The 26,723-nt window shown below is 43.0% G+C and overlaps 1 protein-coding gene across 2 annotated transcripts in view; it reads left to right on the forward strand.

Moving 5' to 3' along the window:
- LOC122811992 (fumarylacetoacetate hydrolase domain-containing protein 2-like) overlaps nucleotides 1-26,723 on the forward strand; it is a 256,975-nt gene that overhangs the window by 21,305 nt on the left and 208,947 nt on the right. For both annotated transcript variants that reach the window (XM_044084200.1, XM_044084201.1), the window contains exon 2: nucleotides 1,832-2,092. In XM_044084200.1, the coding sequence (XP_043940135.1) occupies nucleotides 1,839-2,092 (254 nt within the window). In that variant the 5' untranslated portion in view covers nucleotides 1,832-1,838. The remainder of the gene's footprint in view (nucleotides 1-1,831; nucleotides 2,093-26,723) is intronic.

Here is a 26,723-nt window from a genome sequence, read left to right on the forward strand (position 1 = left end):
ATGCTTTGGAGTCCCCTACAAGTTTAGCAGTCAAAAAGTACAATATTTCCAGGTTTCCCTGTTCTGCCATATTTCACAAACATGATTAATGCTTTGTAATCCCACATTTGTTCATTGATTTCAGAGTTACTATTTTTTGTGTTGATCTCCACCTCCCAGCTCCAGTCACTGTTTTTTTTCCAATGTACTCCTGGTTCTTCTAGTCAACTTCTATGCTTTTTTCTGTCTCAGGTATTTTCCTATGGATTATTGGAAAAGGTTTCACTGACATAATCTCTCTATGAGCTTTACTAAGAGCTTTACTAAGCAGAATCCCCTTCTGTTTGATAGCTCACTTTTTGTTGGACAGACATTTTGTATTTCCTCTATAGTATGTCCTGTACCAAAACTGACTTTGAACCTCTGGGAAAAAATATTCTGAAGATAGATGGATAAAGCAGCTTGAATGTCACACCTACCTCTTGACATTCCCTGCTTGCTGAAATAAATATACTCCTCTTTTGCCTGATATACAGTGAGTAATAATTTTTCAAAAACACTATACTGTATCCATCTTTTAGTACTTTGCCCTTCTGACATAGTTCAACTCTCTCACCTAGATTGCATCTTTACTATTAGAAGATGTGGCTGCTTTCTCATGGCCAGATTTGGAGCATACACACACAATGTGCTCTTTCAATTAACAACTCTTTCTATGGAATACTAGTCCAGTTGCTTATTTGTGCTTTCATAAAATTAATGCAGACTGTTCCTTCCAGTTTCTCTGGTGTAGCAGAAAATCTCAGGATTTCCCTATGTGTTCTGTCCTCTAATGCTACATTTTTTGAAACATTTCTTCTTGAGCAGTCATACTCATACAGTCTTTTCTATATTTTGACCTCTGATTTTTGCAGTTTTATCAGCTCATCTGCATAACTATTTAAAGTGTCTTCTATTTTTTTCCAGCCTTTTGTTATTTGAGTTGATATACTCCTTCAGTGTTTCATTTATTTTAATGAGCTCTGAGCACACTTGACTTATTTTTCCAATAGATTACTGAAAGTTGTATCTTGCACCAAAGCTTCAGCTTGAACTGCTTTTGCTGTACAGCTAGCTGCAGGATTTTTCCCGGCAAGTGTATCCTCTTCACCCGCTCTGTTTTCGGAGTTTCTCTTTTCAGCTGGGATATATGAAATTAAGCTGTTGCATCTCTTCACTGTTTGTGGATGATTTTCTTTTAGGTTCTCTAAATTTCTTCTTTGCTGCCATCCAGGCACTGCACCTACTAGCCAGTAACTGAAATTTAACCAAAAAGACAAATTCACTGGCTCTGTTTTCTGAGTTTCTGTTTTCAGCTGGGAGATATGAAATTAAACTGTTACTTAGTATGCAGCCGTCTTGAAAGTCAGCTGCTATTTTATTATCATCATTCAGCATGCTTTTGCATCACTCCAGCTTTGTAACTAGTGTCATGTTTTCTTACACTGAGAGGCATGCAGTGTATACTGCATAACAGCACATGTGGTCTGCCATACAACAAGCAAACCATTCTTATGTGTATACAGTTCCAAATGTGTATTTCATGAGGATTAACAATGTGGTTCTTTGTTAAGAAATTGTAGGGTTTTAACTAATTTGAAATTTGTGTCTGTGTTTCAGAAATATTGTAGGATACTTAATGAGTGAAGCATGTATGAAACTGCCATCTTTGTCACACAGCAAGCTAGACAGAAGTGTGTCTTCACTGTTGCTCATAATATGATAAACTTAGTAATAATCTACAGTGACTACTGCCTGAAAGCAGATTGTGCTAACAGCAAATATCCCTTGATTCTTTTTCTTCTCTTGACAGATGAATAATGTCCTTATTTGTACGACCAGCAAGTAGAGTCTGTAGCGGTCTTCAAAACAGCCATCACTACCTAAAAAGGGGTGTGTCTAGCACTATGAGACTCATCCAGTTTAAGCACAAGTCTTCTGAAGAGATACGACTTGGTGTAGAGCAGAAGGAAGGAGGAAATGTCATCGATTTGAATGCTTTTGAGCCATCACTGCCCTGCACAATGAGGCAGTTTCTTGAGAAAGGTGAAGCAGCTCTAGTTACTGCTAAAAGGTGAGAACAGGTTAGCTTCATATTCAAAAGTGAACTTAGTATGAGTGTGGAGTGAGTATTTGTTTTATTTATTTATTTACCATTTGTTTACTGGGAAAGTCCAACTGGGACAGAGCCCATTTTCAGAGGATGCCCGGGGAGAAATGCTCTAGACACATATCTTTGGAATGTGGGAGGAAACTGTAGCACCTGTTGGAAACCCATGTGAATGCAGGGGAGACATGCAGACTCCACACAGAAGGCACCCTAGCCAAGAATAGAACCAGAGAACCTCTTGCTGTGAGGTGACAATGCTTATCACTGCACCATGCACCTCCCAGTAGGGTTAAAGTGTATTGGAAGAAAAGGAAAGCTATGGAAATGACATGTTTGCAGTATTACACAGACATTTACAGGTGTTGTGGGTGAGGTGGCATAAGGGAAACTGTGTCTATCCTAGTCTTAATATGGATGAAGAAGGGGTTTAATTATAAGCCAGAAGCTTACTGAATGGGAAGAAATGTCAGTGCATTGACTGGGAGTACAGATACTGAGCAGGATAATAACAGACTGTGCAAGTACTGAGATAGTAAGACTACAGATATAATAGCTGCAGTATAGAAGTACAGGGAGTAGTGGTATAACAATACAGTGTAGGTACTGAAGGAGAAAGAAACTGCTCTGCATACTGCATTATTTATGTGTGACACAATGCTTAGGTACTAACAATGAAAGGATGGTGGTACTCTGATATAGATGCAGTAAGGCTACTGGGGAATTAAGTACATACAGTAATACATGGAGCACCTAATGATAAGAGTACAAAGGGTCCAAACACTGAGATGAAAGAGAAAAGAGTATAGTGACACTGTCTTTGGGTAGTGGGGGAAAATAGCTAATATTAGACTGATACATTTTACAGATACTTGGAGGAAGGAACAGCACTACAGCATTATAATATAGAAACATTAGGGAGGAGGAGGGAGAAAAACAGTGCATTGATAGGAACAGAGATATCATTGCAGGAGCAAACCTTACAGGTGCCAAGGTGTATGGTTTATGCAACAGTATACAGTTAATGATAGGAAAACAGGCATTAATATAATATTAAAATGTGCATCTACTGGTAGAGAAAGGATGAGTGTAATATTACAGTGGACAGGGGCTGCAACAGAAGACAGTGGAACATATTGGTACAGGAAACAATGACTATGGGACAGATGGCACTGTTATAACATTCAAGTACTGACAGGGAAGGGATGGTAGTATAGTGATACAGGAAGGATGCTATACATTATACAGATACAGAACAGCAGGGAAATGATAGTACTGGTACTGAGGATAATAAATAGATAGCATCATTATTATTTATTTACTTATTTATTTATTTTATTTCAGTTTGGTGACCAGGGAAGTCCACTGGCCCATGAGTGCCCATTTTCAGTGGAGGCCCGTGGAGAAAAGCTCCAATACAACATAAAACATTAAAGATACAAAAGTAAGTAAGTTACAAAAATAAAGTACAGTTTACATGAATGAACATTCTGTATCAGGCTTAGTTGACAAAGATAATTTTGATGTATCTGGAAGGCTGTACTGTGGAGATTCATTTAGGAAATACCTTCATAACAATTGAAGTGTAGTAACATTATACATAATCGATTAAAGTAAGGAAACAGTTTACATGCATTCATTCGACATAAGAAGCTATTTACAATATTTACAAGGTAGATATAGTATCTTTAGAAGTAATTGCAGAGAGCTAGAGACACTCAGGGAACTAGTTGTTGAGGTGTTAGAGAGATTAGGAGCCAAGGAGTAGCACCTCCTTAGGGAAGTTGTTAGAAAGAATTAGGGTGAAAGCAGGTGCATTTCCATTTGGAGTGCAAGTAAGTGAAAAGCTGGGTTTTAAAGTTTTCTGAGTTAGTTATTGTCCTAAGAGTGGAAGGGAGAGAATTCCATTTCTTGCCTAGTGAGAAAGAGAAGAGAAGCTGGCCAGCAGGCCGTTTTGGTTTGTGGATAGTAATTAGGTTTTAATTTTCAAATCTAAGAGGTCTATTGGGGGTGTAGGGGGGAAGGATGTTTATTAGAGTTGGACATTTATTTGGGTGAAATACAAGTCTGTGTGCTGTGGTAAGTTGGAGGTAGTCTAGATAATCAGGGAGTTCTAGCCAGTTTAGAGAATTAAGGGTATGGCAGTGATGGGTGGAGTTTTTGGATCTGGAGGCAAATTTGGAGATTTTGTTATAGCAGTTTTAAAGTTTAGAGGTGTTGGTGGTGGTCAGGTTAGTTAGAAGAGGGGCTTCATATAACAGGGATGGGAGGAGGTAAGTAGTAGCTAAAGTATGTCTAGTGGAGTTTGAGAGAAAGAGGTTGTTCCTATAAAGCATACCTAGCTTTTGGTGGGTTTTCTTTATATTTTGTTGGATATGGATATCGAACTTGAGGTGTTCATCAATAGTAATGCCAAGAAGTTTTGTAAAGGGAACTACTTCAATGGGAAAGTTGGAATGGCTGAGGACTTTAAATGAATTTTTGTCAAAAGAGAAAGTCTTGGAGGGAGAGAAAAGTAGAAGTTTACATTTATTTGCATTTAGAGACAGGTGATTTTGCTGCATCCAGTATTCAGTAATAGAAAAGGCAGCTTGAGTTTTAGTCCGTAGTTCAGGGAGGTTTGAAGCAGAGCAGACTATCGTAGAATCATCTGCATATTGAATGATTTTGGCATCAGGAATGGCAGAGTGAAGGTTATTGATAAAGATGTTAAAAAGCATAGGTCTGAGGATGGACCCTTGAGGGATGCCAGTTGGGGTAGGAAGAAATGAGGAGATGGTGCTCTTCCATTTAACTGCCTGAGATCTCTCTGACAGGTAGCTAGAGAACCAGGCGACAGTGTTTGGAGTGAGATGTAGGTAAGAGAGGTGATAGATAAGGTGGTTATGGGAAGCAGTGTCAGAAGTCTTAGAAAGGTCAAGAAGAACTGTGGAAACTAAATGTCCTGAATCTTGGGCTTGGTTGACAGTTTCTAAGAAGGAGAGAAGAGCGGTTATGGTGCTATGGGCCAGGGCGGATGCCATGCTGGGTAGATGTTAGGAGTTGGTTTTGGGTTAGGAAAGGCATAAGGTGGAGAAGGATACATTTTTCTACAATTTTGGAGATTGGAGAGAGCAGAGCAATGGGCCATAAGTTTGAGATGTCAGTATTTTTGCCACCTTTGTGGAGAGGAAGAATGTAAGCAGAATGCCATAGTTTGGGTACATATGACTCCTTTATAGATCTGTTGATTGTGATGCTAATTGGGATTACAATACTGTCGGCTGTGCATTTTAGGAAGGATGAGGGAATATTATCAGGAGCACTGGAGCAAGGTTTAAGTTTGGATAAGAGTATTTTTATGAGATTAGTAGAAATTGGCTTAAGCTCAAACATAGGGTGGTTAGGAGAAGAGGAAATGTGGTTAGGTGAATTATTGTTAGGGAAGGTCTTGGTCAGGTTGGAGATAGTTTCAATAAAAAATGAATTAATTTTGGAGCTTAGATCAAGGTCAGATATACTTGGGTCAGGGCAGGGGTTATTCTTGGAGCCGGGGTTGAGAAGGGAGTTTATGGATTTCCAGAATTGTTTGGGGTTATTTTTGGACTGGAGTTTAAAGTAGTAGTATTTTTTGTCCTTTGTGATGTGTTGCTTTGCGAGGTTACAGAGTTGTTTGTATTTGATCAGGGTTTTAGGCAGTTTGTTGTTATGGTAAAGCTGGTAAAGCTTCCAGGCTTTGTCCCTTTGAAGCATAATTTGCTTGGTTTCTTTGGAGAGCCATGGAGCGGTATTAGCTTTTATCCTTCTGTTTCTTAGTGGTGCTATGGAATTTAGAGTGTCAAGGAAGACAGAGTTGAAGTGTTCTATTGCTTTATCAAGAGGAAGGGTGTTTAGGATTTGCCAGTTTATTTGTTTGAAGATATTTGAGAAAGTTGAGGGGTTGAAGTTGCTAAGGTTGCGGGCGAGACTATACTGATGCTGATGGGGGGTAGAAGTAGTTGAACGATGTATGAGGGCAGGGAGGTGGTCGCTAATGGTGTCAGGAATGGTACCAGAGTAAGTTATTTTATTTGGATGGGTGACTAGGATCCAGTCTATAATGGATCCTGGAGGATTTGTTTTGTTGGGTCGAGTGGTGGACAAGATTACTTAAGTGAAGTTATAGAGGTTGATGGATAGGGAGGGAGATGGATTATTGAACTTGTTCCAGTCAAGATTTATCTCCCCTAGAATATAAGTTTCGTAATTAATTTCAGATGAGGCCCATAGAAGGATATCTTTGAGGGTAGAGATGTTGTTACCAGGAGATATATAAAGGGCTATGATGCAGATATTTTTGTGCTTGTTCATTTTTAGTAGACCAACTCTTAGTTTGGTATTGTTAAATTGTGGGATAGGAATTTGGAGGGGGATTAAGGTAAGAAGATTAGAGTAGATAAGGGCAGTGCCGCCACCTTTTTTATTTAGTTGGTCAGTTCTGAGGGACTGAAATCCTTTAGGCAAGATTTCAGAGTCAGAGATATGGGGTTTGAGCCAGGTTTCTGAGATGGCTAAGATGTCAGGTTGGTTATGAGTTAGCCATGCTTGAAAGTGGTGAATTTTATTGTTGAAACTTTGGGCATTGAGAGTGAAGAATGCTAGGGTATTGTGGGGAGAGGAGGGAGAAAAAGGTGAAGAGGGGAGAGTTATTAGTAAGGGTGCTTGGCCCAGGGTCGGGATGGATGTCCCCAGCAAATATAAGGTTGTTGAAGGAAGGAGGTTTTAGCCATTTGAGTTTATTTTGCATGGTGGGAGGTTGGCATAATGGTTAAGGTGTTCACCTTACAAACATAAGGTGCAGGGTTTGATTCTCACATGGGGTAATTGGCTAGGCTGAAAATGGCCAACAAGGGCAGTTAGCCTAGTACTAATCTATGAACCTATGAACCTATAAGTTTGGTAGGAAATATCATTAGTTTAGAGGCAAGTATTTTGGCTTTAGAAGTGATAATTTTAGGATAGAATAGGTGCAAGGGATGGGGTTGAATAAGGGAAGAGGAGATGTAGTAGTAATGAGAGAATGAGTATGGGAGCAACCTAGTGAATGTGTCAGTTTGAGATGAAGATAGGAAAGGTGGAACATAGGAGGAGTATGAGGTGGCATAACATAGGGGAATTAGGAATACAAGGAGGAAGCAGGGGGCCTGGAGGGTGTAGAGAATAAAGGGAAGCATCATGGGACACAGGTAGTTTAATGTGTATAGTTTGAAGGGATAAATCAAGTGAGAAATAAGAGGGGATGGCACCAGAGCAGAAGTTTAACTGAAATTAAAATGGAACCAGGGTAGGGGAGTTTAAAAAGGTGGGAGCAGAGAGAGTATGAATGTGTTTATATAGGAGGAAGAGATGAGGAGTTGTGAAGAGGGAAAAGCTTTTATTGGGTAATTAGGTAGGGTGTATAGGGGACGGGGTGTAAATTGGGAGGAGATTTTATTGGGTAGTTGGGATTAGTGGGTGGAGAAAGGGTGGAATAAATGTAGAGGTGCTGGAGGTGGGTGGGAATTGGGGGCAGGGTATGGGGAGCAGAGTATGCCCGCAGGGCGGCCGGAGTGGGTAGAGCCAAGGAGGAGGAGAAAGTGTATCAGTGAAGGTGAGAAGAGATCTAGGGTAAGGAGACTACAGTAAAGGCACTCAGTATTAGAGTTGAAAGGAGCATATGTTTCACAAGAGCTAGGGGCTATGCAGGGCAGAGAAAGTGTAAAAGAGTGATTAACTAAATCTGGTGCTGAGAACAGGGCAGAGTTAGGTTAAGGTAGTGTAGGCATACATAGAGGTGTAGAAAGAAGCAGGAAATGCTGCCACCTAATGGCCAGACTGTGTAATTACAAAGGTAGGCCTCGGACACAGGGAAATGGGGAAGAGACCAGGAAGGTAGAGAGGGAGGATTACAACTAGGGTAGACTGCTAGCTTTTGCTCACCGGGTTGCTGTACTAAAGGACAATTTTAATTTACAGTTTAGTTTATAATAGGGTACATACACTTAATATTAATTCCTGGGGAGGCAAGGATGAGTATAGAAGCACAGCAGGAGTTCATATATGCTGTCCATTTAAGGGCGGATATACATAATGATATACTGTCCAAATATTGGGAAGGGGGAAGGAAGGCACAGCACTGAGAGACTAAGACCCTCTTTGTGGAAGCAGAAGCACCAGTGTCAGAGAAAAAAAATATATTTTTCAGGGCAGGTACAACGTTTCTTTTAGGGGAGAAGGACTAGAGATCACAGGCCAGGATCACTAATACTTCATGAGACTGTGGTTTTACCATCCAGAGGGTTGCTAGCAGTGGAAGATGAATCATTATCTTTGACCTTCAAAGTGACAAGAGTCCTCAGTGCATAGTCAACGTCTTGTCCAACTGGATTCAGAAGGGGTCAGAGACAATCCCCTAGCACTAAATCCCAAATGATTAGGCCAGCACCCCTCTCACAAAAGCATAAGTGGGCTGGGAAACAGGCTACACGTAAGACTGTCAGTAAATCCATAGCATAGCTAGAAGTGCTTATCAAAGGCAGCAGTAGTGACTGAGATGCCTGTGTCAGGCCCTGCACTGGCACCAGGTTATGTTCCCTAATTATGCTTTCCCTTAAGGCATGAGTCAGTCAACGCAGGTCATATGACACAAGCAAAGACTCAGAAGATATAGAAATGCCTACAGGAGTCTGTCCATCTGACACTGATGAGTTCTTAGGCCTAGAAGAAGAGAGAGAAACAGACATCCTACACCCAAGGTGAGCCTCAAAGCCTGTGTTACAAGAGTGAGGGCTTAGTGTGAGAAGACCAGGCACTCATATGCATAAGAGATTTGGAGCTAAAATTATTCCTAAATTAGTTGGTGGAAAAGTACTTCTGCCCACCCTCTCATTCATTAGCTGATGATGGAAGTGAGCTCAGTCCTGTGAAACTTGAGGGATAATCCATGGCCTTTGAAGAAGAATCTGCCAAAATGGACGACTTAAAAGCAATCCCTTACCTTCACCATCTTCCCTGACTGATACCTCAGATCACAGACAAGCGCCACTCCTGGTGATGTTTGTATTGGATCCCCTCCATAGAATCCTATTAGCACTGAGAAGGGCTGTGAACTTCTCACTTTGTCTCCAACAAATGGTCAGGTTGAAGATCTGGCACTTAAGGTAGTCCTGCGTGTTCTTCTGTTTCCACAGGCAATAAAGATATTTCCTGTGTGGTGTGGGTCATGCCTGGTTATAGAGTGAGGACTTGAACATTTTAAAAGGTTAGATTTTTTTTTTTTTGTATCAAATAAGAAAGAACTGAAAAGTATGAGACTGGATGTGTCTACCTAACCTGAAGCACTGACAGTACTGCAGGCCCCAGTAGAAACTGCCAAGCTTCAGGCATAGGAACTAAACTTTTCTGAAGAATTCATGCTAAGAGAGGGTTGTCAGGAAGAAGATTGCAAATCTCACACCACAGAAGACTTCAGTGTAAGAACAATATATTTACAGCTACATGCACAAGGATTTTGTTTTCAAATCTCTCAGATATCAGTATTTTCTGCAAGATTACTGCATTACCTTGCCAGGCAACCATATAGTTTAGATATAGCCATAGATAAGTCTAAAACACAAATTTCTGCAAATGCACTTTTTCAGCAGATAACGCATTATGTTCTTTCACAAGTAGTAACTGTCATTAGAAGTTATAGCTTCTGGGAGTCCTTATTGACCCACAGATGACCCTATGAACCTATGAACATTAACTAGAATTCTAATAAACATGCACTTACCTCTCGGTATAAGAATTTTAAACGTTGCCTTCCTAGAAATTACTTATTCATAGGTTCATAGGTGTGTACTAGGCTAATGGCCTTGAAGCCTTTACAAGCCTACCCCAAAGGATTACCCTGGCATTGTGCCATCCGACCTTAGTTCCTAGTGCCTCTGTTGAGTAGAGCCACTGGAGTGATCCCCAGGGTGAATTTTCTATTTCCCATCCACTCATCAAGATTTCTCTTCAGGAGAGCCAATGAGGTGCTCTGCTTGACATGTATGGGAAGTCTATTCCACAGCATGGGCAGTCTCTGGGTTATGAACCTGTCCCTCCAGCATGTTCTGTTGATTGTGGTAATGAGGTTGAGGTCTCTGGAGCATGTGGTGCGGAGGGATTGGGATTTCTTTAGATGTAGCATTTCTAACAGATCACCTCTAAGTAGGCAATATTAAACAGAGAATAGTTGGAGTTTTTTGAGTCTGTCCATATAGGACAAGTGCTTAAGGCCTAGGATTCTCTTTGAGAGGTACATTTGCAGCCTCTCCAGTTGTTGCAGGTGTCTAATGAGGTACATGCCAAATGGGGCATTGTACTCGATGACTGGTCTAATGAGGGACAAGTAGAGGGAGACAATGACGTCTTTCTTTTTGGATGCAAAACCCTTAGTAATGAGATGTGCCACATAGAAGGACTTTCTGACCACAGTGGCAACGTGGTGGTCAAAAGAGAGGTTGCTGTCAACCTGTGTTCCCAGATCTCTTATAATGCCTTCTATGTTCAGTGGACTACCATCAATATGGTAATTCAAGGGAACTAGGTTTTTCCCAAGAGGGATGACGACACATTTTTTGGCATTGAGCTTAAGGCCATGGTACTGATACAAGGCATTGGCCTCATTGAGGCCTTTCTGTAGGATGTCAACATCACTTGGGGGGTTAATAATAGATCCAAACTTGGAATCGTCTGCAAACTTTGTCAGCCAAAGTCCCTTCGTGTTGGCCTGGACTTCAGAGAAGTAGATACCAAACAGGAGAGGACCCAGGACTGAACCCTGTGGGACTCCACTCAAGACTGGTCAGCAGTCTGACTTGGAGTCAACTACTTTCACACTTGTGCTTATTAATTTAGAGGTTTCATAACATAGTAATGAATCAGACCATGAAAATAAGTTAGCTAGAAAATGTGTGCCACAAAACACTTGAACAATAAGTCTTTTGGCTTTTCCCAATTAGGGGTCACCAAAGAGGAGAAACAGTCTGGGAGGCCAAATCATATACCATAGCAAATGGTATAGAACAATAAGTTCCTTTAGGTAAGAGGGACCCACATTTTATATGGACAAACAAACCAATACCAAGATTGTAAAGGTATTATAAACATAAAGTGGAAGCCAGTGCAGGATTCCCAGCACAGATATAATGTACTGGCAATGTGATATACCACTCAGTAGGCTTATAGCACAGTTTTGGACTAGTTGTAATTGATCTAAATCAGTATCAGAAAGATGAAGGTAAAAGAAAGAATGAAAAACTATAGCTAGATCCTACTGAGATACAAGATGCCTTATCCTGGAGATGTTCTGAAGATGGAAACTAGAGGCTTTTACCACAGCTGCAACTGTGTCCCTAAATGTCACCTAGATATCCAAGATTACTCTAAGGATATGCACTTTTAAAACAAATGCAAATCTGTTGTCACCTGGAAGAATGAAAGAATGTAGTGGCAGAGCTGATGAAACTGTCAAGTAGCACGCCTCAGTCTCGGATGTGTTCAACTTCAACCACTTAGCAGACAGCTGTAAATGAATGGCCTCTGGGTTGACCTACACTCAACATTTGATGTTGAGGGAAACTGAGATACAGAAGAGTGCCCCTAGAAAAGCAGCAGTATTCTAAATCCCACTCTCTAATAAGATTCCGTAAGGGCAATGTAAACACTGTAAAGGTTTAAGTTTGGACCCTATGATGCTTTACTAACCAAAGGGTGAGATTCAGAAAAATGTAATCTCCAGAGAATCCTCTGAGTATGCTCCAATACGTAGGAGGCAAACAATTTCAGGTCTGTTGTCGGGAAACCACTATAGCAATGTAAATGATTGGTCCAGATACAACGGTTAATAGTGTCAAAACCCACAAAGAGGTCAAACAGGTGCAGAACAGAATAGTAGTGTTGATGAAGGTCATCCACAACCTTATGAGAGTTACATCAATAGTACAGCTGTCATGAAAGTAAGCATTTTAAGAGTCCATGAGTCTGTCCATATTAAGGAAAGGATTAGAGTCAAGTTGATCATAAACATACTAAGTTGTCTTCTCTCGCCTTCATTCTTGCTGGATGGGTTCGGAGCCGATCCTCGGCTCCGACTCGGCCACTTACTAAAGCTCGAGAGCTTATTTTACCAGCTTGAGGCAACCCTATATCCCATGATGCTAGGCGATAACTCCCCAGATCTCATTTGCCGCTTTGGCTTGTGAGGTGCGTTTTTTACCGGCTCCTGGTAAGTCTTATAGATATATAGTATTCAGTCACCCTTTTTGAGTTAAAATTTCACTAGTTATTTCTTTCAATAGTTAGTAACTACCCTTAACTCTATTACCTTTTTATATACCTTCCCTTTTTATCCCTTATATCCCTCCCCCTCCACTCTTAGGTTAGGCCTTTAGCCTGCCCCTTTCCTAATTTTTCTTAAGGATCCTGTTGAGTGTTTGGGTGTGTCAGTATCCCTATTAACTTTTTATTGTTAATTTATAATTTTCGAGAGTGTGTGTGTGTGTGTGTGTGTTTTTCTGTTACATTTGTGAACCCTCGACACTGTTATGTCGAAGGAACCTAAAGAAACTAAGGTCTCAGGCTTCAAGAAGTGTGACTCGTGCCGTCAGAAAATGTCTCTGACAGACAGTCACACTTCTTGTGTTTACTGCCTGGGACCCCTGCACCTGCAGGACTCTTGTTCAGTATGTCATGCATTCAGTCCAAGAGTTCTGCAGGAGCGCAGGAATAAACTTATACTGAGGGGCTTGTTAAAGCCCAAGGGCTCCCCGACTAAGTCTGCGTCAGGGAGGCCCTCGAAACCTGCAAAACCGTCGGCTCCAAGTACTAAGCCTTCGGCTGCTGGCTCCTTGTCTGTGCCTAGATCGGCTCCGGCTGGAGCCGATCCCTTTGAGTCACAAGTTCCGGTCTCGGCACCACTCGGTGCCGATACCTCTGAGCCCATGCTTTCGCTGTCGGCTCCGGCTGGAGCCGACGTGTCTTCGGCTCCATTGGCTCCATCTAAGAAGAGGTCAAGATCCCCTTCATTGGAGTCCATCCATTTGGCTCCAAGGTCTCCCCTGCTCTCGGAGCGGAGCCATCAGAGCCGATCTTCTCGGTCATCCAGACTTTCAGATCACGACCTTGAGAGAAGTGGTAAGTAGGCTGTTAGTCTCAGGCATTGGCCCAGATGATCTCTAGCCCGTCTCATCAGACGGTAGCAATTACGACTCCACCTATTTTTCCTCCTTCGACTCTCCCACAGAGTTCGGAGCCGGAGCTCCTCAGAGCCGTGACCGTTGTGGCGTCGGAGCCAATACCTCCCCCTTTGGCTCCTTCGTCTTCTGCTCCGATCTCCTCTTTGATACCTTCATTGGAGGGATCTGGGCGCCTGATCTCTCTCGTCGGCTCCGAGGGGGCGAGTGGCATCGGACCATTGTCCGACCCCGTTCTCCCTCTCGGAGCATCAGCGCTGGTGAGCTCGGCCCCGACATCGGCTTTGGAGCCTTCCCTGTCGGTGCGGCCTGGGGTTCCTACCTCTTCGGAGCGGGGGCCCTCTGGCCTTTCTGATAGGGGAGCCTTCGAGGTGATGAGGAGCATACTAGCCCCAGGGCTTAGTCAATGGTCAGCTCCATCAGCTCCTCCCATTACATTGCCTGCTGATGTCTCTTCTCACTCTCTTGCTCCCGGACCCAGAGATCCAACGCCTCAGGTTTCCCCACTGGGAATTTCTTCCTCTTCCGAGACTTCTCCTGACCTGTCAGCGGAGCCTCCGCATAATAGGACATGTAAGAGGAAGCATGTGGACTCCCCTGAGTCTATTACATCTGACACCGACTTGGATGAGTCAGAGGGATCCCCAAAGTCCCCCTCTGAGGATGTCTCTTTCTCAGACATCCTAGAAATCCTGAAGCAGAGGGGGAACTGGTCTTCCCTTAATCCTTCCGAGGACGAGTCGGTGTACCTGGAGGCGTTTGGTTCTCGACCCTCCACCTCCTGGGTGTCTCCGCCTTTCGACCCCCTTATGGAAGTAGTGGCTCGGAAGGCATGGTCGGCCCCGGATTCGGTGGAACCAACCCCTCGGAGGCCATCTAAATTCATTACAGCACCAGTTGACAAGTAATTCCTAACAAAAAGTGTAACGGCGTATGCCATGGTGGTGGCTGCAGCCACCAAAAAGGAACTAGCTGATCCTTCGGTACCTATCCATCCTCCTAATAAGGATTCTAGGACCATGGATAGGTATGGTAAGCGGATGTTTTCTTCAGCGACCTTTGCCATGCGGTTGCTGAATTACCTGTGTCACTTCACACACCTTCAGAGAGATATTCTCAAAGAGTTGGGAGAAATCTTACAGGATCCATCAGCTGCTGGGTCCCAGGATAAAATAAACTCACAGCTTGGAACCCTGAACTCGATTGTTAACTCCTCCATGCGTCTGATTTCATATGCAGCCGATGGAGTGAGTAGGGCCGCAGGCACAGGAGTGGCCTTAAGGCGTCATGCCTGGATGTGGCTGTGTAATTTCGTGGACCCTTTCAAGGCGTCCTTCACAAATTCCCCTTTTGATGGTTCGGCTTTGTTCGGACCTCGAGTGAAAGACACCTTGACCAGATGCGAGCAAGATGGCAAGACTCTTTCTGCCGTAGGAGTCCGTTTCTCCACCCCTTCAAGATCATACCCTAAGGGTCAGAAGGGTGGGAAAATGTGGTTCCGCAAATCTCAAGGAGTCACGTCTGACGCAAGAGGTCAGTTTACCCCCAGAGGCAGAGGGGGTAACAACAACAGACGCCGCTCTAGGGGCAGAGGGGGTCCGCAAAACCAGGGTAGCAGGGAGCCTCTCTCTGACAAACCCTTCCAGCATCCCTGAGATGTTGCCCGATTGTCCACCTTCAGAGGCAGTCGGGGGAAGATTGTCGCTGTACCCAATAGCCTAGCTTTCCCTTACTCAAGACAAATGGGTACAGTCGATCATATCCATATCCGAGGGTTACAAAATTCCCTTTATCCAAACCCCAATTCAACAAAAGGGAACCCTTCCAGACGTTCCACCCAGTCTAAGGGAACTAGCAGTATCAGAAATATCAAAACTGCTAGCAAAAAGAGCCATCCAGCCAGTCCCAGCAGACTAACTAGGATCCGGAATCTACTCAAGGTTCTTTTTGGTACCAAAAAATACAGGGTACTGGAGACCAATATTAAATCTCAGCAAACTGAACAAGTTTGTAAAGAGAACAAGATTCCGGATGGTCACGCTACAGTCCATTCTGCCCTTTCTGGGCAAGGACAATTGGATGTGCTTCATGGACCTTCAGGATGCGTACTATCACATCAAAATTCACAGGCGCTCCAGAAGGTTTCTCCGCTTTTGGCTGGGGGCAAGCCACTACCAATTCAGAGCCCTGCCCTTTGGTCTCACTACAGCCCCCAGAGTGTTCACCAAATGTATGGCAGTGGTTACGGCTCACCTGAGACAGCAAGGATTCCAGGTGTTTCCATATCTAGATGACTGGCTCCTCACTGCCACCACCAGGCATCAACTTCTCCAAGCCAGAGCTTACACCATTCACATTTGCAGAGGGCTAGGAATCTCTATAAATTTCGAAAAGTCTGCCTTGTCACCTTGTCAGTCTGTTATCTTTATAGGCGCCAACTTGAACACCGTACAACTTTCAGCAAAGTTAACAGACCAAAGAGTGTTAGATATTCAAAACCATGTCCATGTTCTTCTTCAGAGTGACAAAATTCAGGCCAGGCATGTCCTGAAAGTATTAGGTCTTATGGCGGCCACCATAACACTTCTTCCCCTTGCACGTTTTCACATGCGTCTTCTACAGTGGATGCTGTTCGCCCAATGGTCCTTTCAGCAACTCCCCATGCACCACAAGATCATGATAACTCAATCTTGCAAAAGTCATCTGTCCTGGTGGATATTGTCCCCTCAAGTCCATCAGGGCAGACCCTTTGTTCCTCCTCCCCTGATCGCCATGGTGACATCGGACGCCTCCCTGATCGGGTGGGGGGGGGGGCATTTTCAGGGCAGGATGGTCCATGGCACTTTGTAACCTTTTGAGCGCCACCTGCACATAAACGTCCCAGAGATGAGAGCAGTGCTTTTTACGTTGCAAGCCCTCCACGACTCTCTTCCCCTAGGAACTATTGCAATCCAAACGGACAATATGTCCGTAGTGTGGTATATCAACAAGCAGGGTGGAACCAAGTCCTATCCCCTGTGTCGAGAGGCACTCAGACTTTGGCAATGGGCGATCTCCTCTCAGCGGTTTCTGATAGCAACGCATATCCCCGGGAAGTCCAACTTCATAGCGGACAGGTTGAGCAGAGCCATACTCATGCCACACGAGTGGTCTCTCAAACAATCGGTAGCTGAAGAGATTTTTCAGAAGTGGGGCCATCCTTGCTGCAATCTTTTTGCTGCATCCCAAACAGCAAATGCCCCGACTTCTTCACCCTCTTCCCCCTTCCAGGCCATCCACTCAGAGACGCTCTAGTCCAAGATTGGCTTCGGGGACTTCTCTATGCCTTTCCACCCTTTCCTCTAATTCCACAAGTAATTCAGAAAGCAAGCGCCTTGAGAGCCAAGTTGATTCTCATTGCCCCTTATTGGCCTCGACAGATATGGTTTCCGTTCCTACATCATTATCTTTTGGTACAGCCTTGGCATCTGGACCCAGCTCCAGATCTGTTGACCCATCAGTCTGGGCAGCTGCACCAATCCCTACATTCTCTCAACCTCACTGCTTGGTTGCTCCACTTCCGTCCTTAGCCAGGCTTCCTATGATTTCTAATCCCGTCCGGGATATCATAGTAGCTTCCCTTAAATCTTCCACCAGAAGGATTTACACTAGTAAATGGAAACGTTGCTCCTTCTGGGCAAAGGCAAGGAATATAGATCCCTTTACTGCCCCAATTCATTCGGTCTTAGACTTCCTAGCCGAAATTTTTCATTCAGGGTCTTCTGCCTCTACAGTAAAGGTTCAGTTGGCAGCCATATTGAATTTTCATACAGGCTTATTGGACCATAACATCATGTCCAATAAGCTTTGCAAAGCCTTCCTTAAAGGTGTATATTTACTTAAGCCTCCGATCAAAGTCCCTCCACCTCAGTGGGATCCTAATTTAGTCTTAACATCCTTAATTCTCCCCCCCTTTGAACCTGCGGTCTCCTGTTTATTGGAATTTCTTTCCTGGAAGACACTTTTCCTAGTCGCCATTACTTCTGCTAGGAGAGTATCAGAACTTCACACCCTCTGCATTCGTCCTCCCTACTTAATCTTCCATAAAGACAGAGTTTCTCTAAGGACTAATCCATCCTTCTTACCCAAGGTGGCTTCGCAGACAAATTTAAATCAATCAATTGATCTCCCAGTTTTTTTCCCAAACTATACTAATAGAGCGGAGCAAAAGCTACATTATCTAGATGTTCATCGCCAGCTCCGATACTATTTGGACAGAACCAAACAAATAAGGAAGTCTGATCAACTGTTTTTATCGTACCCAGAAAATAAGAAAGGCCTTCCCGTTTCCAAGGTAACTATATCTAGGTGGCTGTCTTCTGTGATTACATGTATTTATCAACTCAGATGTAGAGAGTTGACTTGTAGGCCAAAAGCCCATTCAACTAGAGCACTAGCTATATCTACAGCTTTTCAAGCTAGACTACCAATAGACACTGTTTGTGCAGCAGCCACATGGGCCTCTCCTCATACCTTTGTTTTGCATTACAAATTGGACTTGGTCTCCAGAAACAGGGCAAATTTTGGTTCCACTGTTCTCAAGAGTCTGTTCCATTGAGCCACCCAGGATGAAGGTGCTAGGGACGCGGTCCCATCCAGCAAGAATGAAGGCGAGATTGACAACTTAACATTAAGAAGTTATGTACCTACCATAACGTTCCATGTTAGTTGTCTTCTCTCGCCTTCTTTCTTGCATCCCACCCACCATCCCCCTAGCCTGGACAGACAGAGAAGATCTTCCCTTCCTTGAAAGGTCCTTTTATTCCTTTGTTCACCATCTAGGTGTCCTAGGATATATATAGTGTAAATAATTATCTTTGGAGGTTTTTATCCCTCTTCCTCCTCCTTCCAGTTGGAGGATTTTGTTTTATTGACCTATGCTAGGTTTTTCAGCTTCCAAACGAGATCTAGGGAGTTATCGCCTAGCATCATGGGATATAGGGTTGCCTCGAGCCGGTAAAATAAGCTCTCGAGCTTTAGTAAGTGGCCGAGTCGGAGCCGAGGATTGGCTCCGAACCCATCCAGCAAGAAAGAAGGCGAGAGAAGACAACTAACATGGAACGTTGTGGTAGGTACATAACTTCTCATTCCTTCTTAGTAACCTTACTCAGAAAAGGGGCATTCAGGATAAAGCAGACATTATCAAAAACTCTGTAATCCAAAAATGATTTCTTTATTTCTTTAGAAGTGGGATGACAAAAGACTTCTTCAACAGGGTTGCAAAGTTTCCATGTTTTAACAATAACACCAGTCTCTGAAAAATAGTTGGTCCAATCCCATCTAGAATAACCACTCATTAATTCATAAATGTTGATGCTAATTACTGACCAAGAAGATGGAGGAGGACAAGCTACACCAGAGATAAAACAGTGCCCATCGAGTAAGGGACATGGAGAATCTGTTACTTCAGTCTGCCATCTCCATAAAATAGGATGTATTCATATTATTAACTGATCAAAAAGTACAGTTTTGTACCTACCATAAATGTAGATGTTCGAGGATCCACATTGCTGCAGTCCTAACCATTGGGGTAGTCCGCTGTCCAGTCGGCCCGAATACCAAAGTATATGGCTGACGTCGGTCAAGGCGCATTAGACTGATGTCAGGACGTCAGGGTACTAATGCGCATGACCGACGTCATATCCTCAGTCTTTTCTTGCCCCAGATGTCAGAAGACCCTAAAAAGACAAGGCCCAAACCAAAACACCAAAAAGCCCTGCATCAAACATATATACAATATATACAAATGTACAAGAATATATATATATATATATATATATATATATAGCCCACACCACCACCCCTAAACACAGAGGGGAAGGAGGGAGGGTAAATTGGACTGCAGCAATGTGGATCCTCGAACATCTACATTTATGGTAGGTACAAAACTGTACTATGTTCTTCATTCCACATTGCTGCAGTCCTAACCATTGGGTAGAATCCCAAAGCAGAGGTAAGGGAGGCTGGCAAATCATAAGGAAGCAGGAGCTGTCAACATGCCTTGCAAAATAGCTGTGGCAAAACCAGCCCTAGATTTAGAGTAGAGAGGAAGGTGGTAATGCTTAGAGAAAGTATGCACTGAACTCCAAGTAGCTGCCTCCAAAATATCCTTAGTTGCCACCCCCCTTAGAAATGCTGTTGAAGTGGCAGTAGCCCTAGTGGAATGAGGCCTAATCCCAGCTGGAATCTCCTTGCCATGATGGGAGTAACAAAATGAAATGCAAAACCCAATCCACTTAGAAATAGTTTGCTTAGACACAGGCTTGCCCTGAGAACTCAAAGCAAAAGAAACAAACAATTGCTGAGACTGCCTGAAATCCTTAGTCCTGCTTAAATAATAACGCAACTGCCTATGTACATCTAAAGTGTGTAAAATCTTTTCCCCTTATTTTGGGGATCTGCATAGAAAGTAGGCAAATGAATAGTTTGGTTTAAAGCCACACTAGAAACCACCTTAGGCATAAAGGAAGGGTTAGTACGTAATGATACCCTATCCTTATGGAAAATCAAAAAAGGCTCTACTGCCATAAGGGCCTGCAACTCAGAAACCCTTCTTGCAGAAGTAATAGCCAACAGAAAAGCAGTCTTCCATGACAAGTATTTCAATTCAGCAGTAGCCGCAGGCTCAAAAGGTTGTAGAGTAAGTTTTTCCAACACAAAATTGAGATCCCAAGCAGGAGTAGGAGCTCTATTGGGGTCTTATATTCTTTGCCCCTCTAAGAAACTGCTTGAACAAAGGATGCGAAAACAATGGTGGGTCACAATCATAGTGAGCTGAAATTGCTGCAGCATGAATCTTAATGGAAGAGAAGGACAAACCTTTGTCCAATAACTCAGTAAGATATTGAAGAGCCACACTCAAATTAGGCTCAGAAATCTCCAAATTCTGTGCTGCACTCCAAAATAAAAATCTCTTCCATTTTTCTGCGTACACTTTCCTTGTACTAGGTCTTCTAGCTTCCATAATCACATTTAAAACTTGTTGAGGAAGTTGAGACCTGCTGTGTTTCAACACAGAATATGCCAGGCTGTTAGATGAAGAGAGTGAAGCTTGACATTGAGCAGGTGACCTTCTCTCTGAGACAACAGGTGACGAATCAAGGGTAAAGGCCATGGAGGCTTCCTTACCAGACTCCTCAGTAATGGGTACCAGTGCTGCCGAGGCCAATCTGGAGCTATTAAAATCATCCTTGGCTTGTCTTGTCTGACCTTTAGAAGCACTTTTGGAAGAAGAGGCAGAGGTGGAAACGCATACACATGAAGATTTTTCCAACTGAAAGACAGAGCGTCCACTTTCCAAGCTGTGTGATGAAACTTCTTTGTGCAAAACTTTGGCAGCTGGTGGTTTAGTGGAGAAGCGAACAGATCTATGTCTGGAGTTCCCCATGACACTGTCAATTTTTGAAATACATGAAGATCCAGTTTCCACTCGTGGGGATCCATGATTTGTCTGCTTAACACATCTGCTAAGGAGTTCTGTGCTCCCGGCAGAAACCTTGCCTGAAGAGTTAGATGCAAGCTGAGCGCAGTCTCCCATAAAATCATTGCTTGCCTGCACAACGGGTAAGAATCTGTTCCCCCTTGTTTGTTGATGTACCACATGACAGTTGTGTTGTCTGTTAGACTCAACACCTGCCCTGGAAGAAGTAACTCCTTGAAAGCCATTAATGCAAACTGGACTGCTAACATCTCCTTCATGTTGATATGTAGATGCTGTAGTCTGGCAGGCCACTTGTCTTGTATCCACTTTCCATTTAGATGAGCTCCCCAAGCAATGTCCGAGGCATCTGTCGTTAAAATCTGACTCGCCTCTGGCCGGGTCACAGAGAGTCCCTTGTTTAGGTGACATTCCTGAGCCCACCACAAAATTCTTTTTGAATGCAAGGTATTATTTGAATGACAGTGTCCAAATCCTGGCAGTGCTGTGTCCACACATTTTGAGATACCATTGCAGCTTCCTCATATGCAGTTTGGCATTGGGAAGCACCAGAATACAAGATGCCATGAACCCTAAGGCTTGAAGGACTGTCCTTGCAGTCAGCCCGGACTGAAGAGATAGTTGATGGAAGTAACTGGAAAGATTCTTTTGTTTGTCCGGGGTTAAAAAGGCCATCTGGGCTGCTGTATTCAGTCTCACACCCAGAAAGCACATGTCTTGAGAGGGTACTAGACTGGACTTTATTTCGTTCACAGAATACCCTAGGCATCTTAGCACTGCTATGACATATTCCAGATGCTGTAGAAGGTCTTCCTTTTCTTGAGCCAGAATCAGGCAGTCGTCCAAGTAAGGATAGATTTGAATTCCTTTTAGCCTGAAGTAAGCTATCACTGGAGCCAGAACCTTTGTGAATACTCTGGGCGCAGTAGATAAGCCAAAGGGCAATGCAGAGAACTGATAATGAGAATTTCCAGCTCGAAAACGCAGATACTTCCTGCAACTTAGTCTTATAGGCACATGAAGGTAAGCTTCCTTGAGATCTAAAGTTACCATCCAATGATCTTTGCCCAGCAGAGGTAAAAGCTGTTGTAACGTCAACATTTTGAACTTGGGAATGTCCAGATAAGTGTTGAGAATAGATAAATCCAAAATTGGTCTCCACATGTTCCCCTTCTTTGGTACTAGGAACAGGCGAGAATAAAATCCTAGGCCCCTTTCTGGTACAGGGACTGGCTGAATGGCCCCTATTTGGAGTAACAGAGAAATTTGCTTGTGAGCCTCTTCCCTTTGTGGAGGAGGAACGTCTGGCATGCCTTTGAAAGGGGGCAATGTATGGAAATAAAACCTGTAACCGTGGTGAATGATATCCAACACCCATCTGTCTTGAGTGATTAAATCCCAATTTTCTTTGAAAAGAAACAGTCTTCCTCCCAAAGGAGCTGCCAGACGAGAATCTACTGGCAGCTGAAAAGGCAGGTCATTGGGTCTGTTTACGAAAGGACTGACCCCTGCCCTCACCAGAAGTCTGAGCAGGTGAACTCCCTGTTCTAGGCCTAAAAGAACCTTGAGCTCTGCCCCTACCACGTCTAGACCTACCCCTAGACTGGGAATCATAAGCAGGATATGTCCATCCCTTAGTAGGCCAATTTCTACTAAACTTGGTGGCTGCACCTGCAAAAAATCTTTAACAGTTTGCATAGACTTAGCTTTGTCCTCCATTTTCTTTAAAACTGCTTCCACAGGCGAACCAAACAACACATCAGACTGTAAAGGAGCATCCAAAATCCTTGTCTTAACATGCTCTGCTAAATTCTGATCCCTCAACCAGGCATGCCTGCGAAGAACAGAACTAGTGGCAGCCACCCTCGAGGAGGCCTGCACAGCATCAAAACCACATTGCAAAGAATGCTTACCCACTTGTTCAGACACATGAACTAAATCCAGCAACTCTTTACACTCTATGCCTTCCGCCAAAGCATCCACCTTAGATTTCAATTGTGAAAGGAGATAATTTTGATATTTTAGCATGTGAAACTGACAATTCAACGCCCTCATGGCTAAAGTGGAAGAAGTATACACTTTCTTTCCCCATCTATCCAAAGCCCTTGCCTCTTTATCAGTGGGAACAGGATTTTTAACAACAGAGGCCTTAACACCTTTAGGCCCCTGAGAAACAGTTTCGGGTCTGCCCTAGGACTCTTAAAAGATACTTATGAGCTTCAGGCACCCTATAGTACCTATCAGGTTTAACAGGGGCAGGAGGCAAAGAATCAGGGTTCAAGGAAGCCTCTGCAAAACATCTTCCACCACATTCAACACAGGAGGAATAGCTAAGGGCCTATGCTGGGGTAAAACAAGAATTCCCTAAGCCTTTTCCTGGAATCAGAGTAATCTTGGCCTTCCCATTTAAAGTGCTCCCTCATGGAATGCAGAGTCTCTGAAAATGAGAAATCCTCAGGAGGAGAAGCTGTAGGAGTGGAATCATCCACATCAGAATCAGAATAAGGAGGATACTCCTGCAAGTCTTCCAGAAGACTCAGAAGCCTCTGAACACTGTTCAAAACTCTCAAACTCAGGTTCCACCCTAGGCCTCTTATCCGGAGGGCATAGAACCTCTAATCATAGTAATCAAATCTTCTGCCATTTTAAGCATATGTTTCTTAGGCACAGAACCTGAAGTGCCAGGAGAAGCCCCCACTGAAGCTAAACTTGGCCTACCTCTCAAAGAAGTTTTGGAAACAGAAGGAGAGGCTCTAACTACCTTGGGAAGAGAGGGAAGAACAGTTACCTGAGAAGCCCCCTCAGCCTGGCCTACCTCCTGAGAGGGCACATCCTGTAACAGTAAAGTCTCTGCCTGAGACTCCAAAGAAACTCCTGGCAAAACCTCTGGCTCCACTGAGCCTTCTAAAGAACCGACGTCCGGGACTGCCGGTTCATCAACCCTAGGCTTTGCTGTTTTGTCCTTGCGCTTTTTGGACGAAGCGGGCGTCGGAGCATCCGACGGCATTTTATAATTACAACACTTCCCAAACACTAACCTGGCACAGTCTAACCTTCTCTTAATAGTGCGTTTGTTAAATCTAGCACAAGAGCGGCATCCAACAACGTCGTGCTCAGGCCCTAAACAAGGTATACACAAAGTATGGTAATCCCTATGAGGTATCTGCTTCCCACAAGAAATACAGTTATTCACTTTTTCTGACATCCGGTTAAATACTGAGGCAAGAAAAAACCAAAATGTTCCCCAACGGGGTACTTAGCCAACTTTGATTCGGTCTGAAACTCCGATTTCAGAAAATTTCAGAACGCCAACCTGCACTCGCAAAACTGCTTCTGCATCGGACCATGCGGCAAAAAAGACTGAGGATATGACGTCGGTCATGCGCATTAGTACCCTGACGTCCTGACATCAGTCTAATGCGCCTTGACCGACGTCAGCCATATACTTTGGTATTCGGGCCGACTGGACAGCGGACTACCCCAATGGTTAGGACTGCAGCAATGTGGAATGAAGAACATCAAACTAATCTAGCTGAAAGCATACCATTCATGATGTAAGAAAAAACTTCATCAAAACAATTCTGTATCTCACTTTCACTTCTTTTGCACCCAGGATGAGGCATCCTGTGATGAATCTGTCATCTGCAGCTGGACATATCTGTCAGTACCACATGTAGGATGCTTTAAACTAGGCAAGCTGTTTCCCTATTGAACTCTAGTACTTTGATTACAGGACAATACCTTACAATATGTTAATTATCATTCATAAGAGTAATTGTAATACTAATTATGAATTATAGTAATTACAGTTACTACTTCAAAGTGCCTGAAATATTAGTCCATGAGCTGTTCTTGCCATAAAAGCATCTAGCAAAGAGTATTCAAGGTAACTAACATGCCAACACATCATGTTTTCTATTCCACATCACTAACACCACAAGATACGTTGCAGACAGATGTAACTAAATGAGATATTTTCCAGAACTGTCATTTTCCAGTGAGCCTGAATTCCTCCTGTACACACTTCACAACTTTGTCATCTCCATGAAACAGGATCTATTCAGATTCCTAACTGATGAATTCAAGCTAATCTGGCTGATGGCATGCTTTTCATGATGTAAGAAAAAAACTTCATAAAAACAGTCCTGTATCTTTGTATCATTCCTTTTGTACCAAAAGTGACATTTTAAGCTTAATCTTTCAGCTGCAGGTGGACATATCTGTCATTACCACCTGTGGTCTGCTATTCAAACATACAAGCTCTTTTGACAGGAAAAAGTTATAGAAGAGGGGGATATGCTTTCTGGTTACAGTGTCTGCCAATATGTAATGGAATTATTCAAGCGTCACAGCAAGATTTAGATGAACTTTTGAAAGAAAAATACAGGTAGTATAAAAATAGTTAAGGTATCCCACTGACATAGGGCAAGGCATGCATGTGCTACTGGTGACCCAGGTTCGAACATGCCATGCAGAATGATTTCCTTCCTAATGAAGAGTTTTAGGTCTGCTACAGAAAATCTACTGGATGAAACTAAAGGGAGCTCTGATAGTTGGTTAACTGTCTGAAAACCATGTGTGTGAGCTGAATTTTTAGCAATCTGTCCAAATTGCACTTTCTCTTGGAGGTTACTGGAAGGGGAATATTTTTGCCAGATTTGCTGCAAACCATTACTACTGGTCACACCACAGTCTAGCACTTAGGTTACAATTTACTAGAATTACCACACTATCTTTATCATAACTTGCTACTATACACAAAAGCTTGCATAAGCCAGACAACTGTTCAATCATAAAAAAAATCATAAAACTGTATTCCCCTGGAAGACAACTAAGATCAAAAGATAAATCTCTGCTGACCATCACAAAGTCTTACAGTTCTAAAGGGGACTTCCTATACTCAAACAAGATTTTGGAAATGTGGAACTCCATCCTTCTAGCACAAAAAAACAGACCAAAATGGAAATGCCTTCAAAAAATAATTAAAATGTGACCTGAGAGAAAGGATCTGCTACTGCATCTCACCAGGTTGACAGCTGTTCTTATCTCTAGAACAAACCCTGAGTGTACTCCTTTCCACACTTCTGTTTTCTCATTACAGTAATTTCCTTATACTCTCAGTGAATTATACCTTTCTTACTATTACCATTTTCCTAATACAATTTTCTTCTTAGAAGGACTTTTTCACACACAAAAGATTTTTCTATATCAAGGACATTTCTCTCCCCTCTCTCAAAATTCCAGAAAACTGTATCCACACTCAACTTCTTCACAATCTCCTCTCAGAACAGCTCTTAACCACTACTCAAGATGAACTCTGCCCTAATCATAGTAAAACGACTGCATTATTATCCTTTTTAGATAATATAAACAAGAAAAGGGACTCTGGCAAACTTCTTTCTTCTGTATTTTTGGATCTGTCCAAAGCATTTGATACCACCTCACATAGCAAACTCCTTCAGCAACTGCTCCATCTCAGCCTATCCCCTCCTCCACTTCAGTGGTTTAAAAGCTACCTATTTGATAGACAGCAAACTGTTAGATGGAAACTACTTACTCTGCTTACCTGTGTTACCAGTGGAATAGCCTCCAAAGATATCCCCTGCACGTAAGGAGCTGCACGGCTAAAGAAATGTCAAAAACAAAAGGAAACAAGCCAGCAACAAGTGGACCGCTGATAAATAAGTAGTTTAATAATAAACTACCAAAGCAACATGAGAGCTTACAGACATACCGGTTTCGGCCCGGATTTAAACCTAGCCTTCTTCAGTGTTTTACAAAGAAGCCAATCATGAAGTGCTTTTATATAATCATGAAAAAATTATGATTGGTTGACCAGAAAATACTATGCTCATGAATATTCATCAAGATTATATACTTTCCAAATTTGTTAATAAACATT

Source organism: Protopterus annectens, chromosome 9.part0 (assembly GCF_019279795.1).
Source record: "Protopterus annectens isolate FY-2018-M chromosome 9.part0, PAN1.0, whole genome shotgun sequence".
NCBI classification, from domain to species: Eukaryota; Metazoa; Chordata; order Ceratodontiformes; family Protopteridae; genus Protopterus; species Protopterus annectens.